The following is a 3,270-nucleotide window of genomic DNA, read 5'->3' on the forward strand; positions in this document are numbered from 1 at the left end:
TGATGTTATTCGTCCTATTAATATTAATTTTCTCCTAACTTTAGTTTTCTCTCCATTTTGTGAAATTTTAGACAAATTTTTGACTAAAAATAAAATTAAATTGTAAATGTAGTCTTTTTTTTTTTTTTTTTTTTTCCATGTTCATTCTCGTTTCAATGTTTTATTACCTGTAGTGAACTGTCATATCTTTGCTTACTGTATCTCATCATCTAATTATTTCATGTATTTATTGTTTAGTTTAACCTAGTGTATCGTATCCTCATTTCAGATAGTAACTGGTAGTTATCCCACCGAAAACTGGCTGATTATCTATCAAGTCGTCCACCTACCCATCGTGTCTCTGTCAACCTCGACACTGGCAGAATCATCAAAAAATTGATGGAGCCACTTTTCCTAAATTTGAATTGAATTGAGATTGTGTGGAGTGGAAGTAAATAAATTCTAATATTTTTACCGATTTATGAAGGAAGTAGTTACAAAATAAATGTAATTGTGATAGTGATACATGTCAGATTCATAACTATGTGATGTCTGGTTTGTCTTATATTTGTGACTACGGATCGAGTTCAGAAGACAGCGATTCTCTTACAGAGAACAATCAGAAAAGTAATCAAAAGTACGTATGAAAACTTTTAATATGAACTAACAATCTACCTATATATAAATATTGCCTTAATTTTAGTCATACATAAAGTTTCTTATTTCCAGATCCAAGTTACCCAAACCAGATTTGAAGAATATTACCGTGGTCCCGACAGAGGACCATGTAGACAATCCGGAACTACACAAAGGGCGCTTGCGTTCCTTCGAACACGTGAGAGGAAATTGGGCATCTTATGTCTATATAAAATGTGTGTATAAATGTGTGCTATTGCTGCTTTTGCTTAATGCACAGTCTACATAATTGTGTATCACTTGTTCTGTAACTGAACTGATACTAACCTAAACACAATTTCGATAGTTATTATCATCTCTTGATGAGTAACCACTCACTTGTTTTGGAGTTTTGATTTGAATTCTATTTTTATTGTCCTGAGCCCTCGCATACTTTCTAAAAGACCTATTAACACTAAGAATAATGGACAAATGTTAATAAAGTACAGATAGTTAATTGAATAAGGAATTTAAGAATTTTGAAAAAAAATCCAAAATAACAAAACTGGTGTACCACGTCCAGGTCTTAAGTAGTATGTCTGTTAAAAAAAGGAGATATAACCAAATAAGAGTGTTGACAGTAGTTCTAGTTACCAAAAGCAGTTGAGTGTGTAAAATAACTAGTGATTTAAGATTTATTCTTATTATATAAAGCTTGTCCCAGAAAAAAAAATACACAATGTAAAAGGAAATGCTACAAATACAGTAAATTCATTTTTTTTAATATATAATTTTATTTTTGGTAAGTTTATAATATTTATAAATATATACAGATTAATTTTAAGAAAGATTTATATATTTTTTTTGAATTTTCTTTTAACACCTGCCATTAGGCTTTCATACATCAGCATCAGTTATCAATGTCGAACCTTCATTCCACTTGTATTGGAAGTATCAACTGAGGTGACATTATTATTATGTTTCAAGAGTTTCTCCTTCATACGAGCCCAATATTTTTCAATAGGATGCAACTCAGGGCAGTGTAGAGGATTTTAGTGTTTTTGAACAAATTATATAGGTATTATTTGAATTATACCACTTTATTGCTTTTTCCTGTAGTGTCATGTTGCTAAGTCAGTCCAAAGCATGACTGGTTTATTATGCCGCTTTATGAATGGTAGGAATTGTTTCATAAGACATTCGGTTAGATATATATCGCCTTTTGTAGTTCCTTTAGCACAATATGGTATGCCCCGTTTGCCATATGAACAAATCAACTACCTCACAAGGACTTTCTTTGCAAATTTATCTGCTTTTATCACCTTAATGACTTCACTAAAGGTCTTTTTATCTACTCCCGAATAATAGTAATGTCCAGGCAATGATTTCAAGTGGAGTTTGCAGTATGTCTTATCATCCATAATTACACAATATTTTTTTTCGCCAATCTTGAGCAAAGTTTTTTAGATCTGGGTTTGCCTCAGTTTGTTGCTTCGCATTTCTATTAGGTACTAATTTAAAAAAAAAATTAAATAATCAAATAGTATGGGTAAACAATAATAATAGTAAAATATGTTATTAGTTATTTTAGCCCTTAATTTGACAAAATTAAAAAAAGTTCATGATTCAAACCTCGTCATTACCTCATAGTCCGAAAAATTCTACATTGTAAAATAAATAAAAAAGATAGTCTTCTATCATGGTCATTGTGGCATACACTGCCAAATTAAGGGCAGGGATTGGTAGCTAAGGGGTAGCGCCTTTTCTTGTCATTGAAATTCGAGCAGCACCTTGTTCATTTCTTGTTTACTTACAGATCCTGAGGAAGAGAATTTGACAAATTTGATAAGCAACTTACTAGCTGCTTGTACCTCTGGTGAATTCCATGTATGTGATGATTTCCATATAAGTTTATCAAGAACAGTGAATCTGAAGTATCATTTGATAACTCCATTTGTTAATTCACTTCAAACAAGCATAGGCATCATTGAAAGGTAAATCTGTTACAAAAAATGTGATATAGGTAGGTACATATTTCTTATAATTATGTTTTTCTTGCTTATTTTTTTTTTAAATTATATATTGCAGCTTTGATTTGGGGTTTGAAAGTGTCAAAATATACTGCAACGAAGAAAACAATAGGACCTTCATATCTGTAGCAGTAGACCACTTCAGTAACAAATATTTGCTGAAAATTGTGGAGAAAGTTGATGAGATTCTCACTGACTTTAACTTGCCTACATTTTATGCTGTAAGTAATGTTAATTAATATCATGTGTAATGTAATATCAGGTTCAATAACTTCTCCATTATGTCTGGAAAATCAGCCCTATTTATGTTTTTTTTTCACTGAATGTGGTTAATTTATGTGTATTGATCAGTCAGTAAGTAACTTTTAACTTTTCTGTTTATTGCAGAAACCATCACTTCATATGAGTATATTGTGGGCGAATGGAAACAAGAAATCAGAGTTAACTGGTGCCTTAGAAAAATTTAACAATATTCTTTATCAGGAGACTGAAAGGACACTCAAAACCATAACAGTAAACAACGTTAATTCTAAAATAGGTAATAAATTTTTCCAATTCATGTTACAGTGAAAACAGAAATGCAGGAAAATATGGATCAAGTGAGAAATAGAGTGTTTATCAACCCTAACTTCAACAAAGGGACAAA

The 3,270-nt window shown here is 31.1% G+C and overlaps 1 protein-coding gene across 1 annotated transcript; it reads left to right on the forward strand.

The window, feature by feature from the left end:
- The first annotated feature begins 416 nt into the window (after positions 1–416).
- LOC141426613 (U6 snRNA phosphodiesterase 1-like) lies at positions 417–3,264 on the forward strand. The gene is made up of 5 exons (XM_074085640.1): positions 417–616; positions 709–851; positions 2,411–2,588; positions 2,683–2,845; positions 3,012–3,264. The coding sequence occupies exons 1-5, from the start codon at positions 528–530 to the stop codon at positions 3,192–3,194; spliced, it is 756 nt and encodes a 251-aa protein (XP_073941741.1). The 5' UTR covers positions 417–527; the 3' UTR covers positions 3,195–3,264.
- The last annotated feature ends 6 nt before the right edge of the window (positions 3,265–3,270 follow it).

This window comes from Choristoneura fumiferana, chromosome 3, assembly GCF_025370935.1.
Source record: "Choristoneura fumiferana chromosome 3, NRCan_CFum_1, whole genome shotgun sequence".
Classification (NCBI taxonomy): Eukaryota; Metazoa; Arthropoda; class Insecta; order Lepidoptera; family Tortricidae; genus Choristoneura; species Choristoneura fumiferana.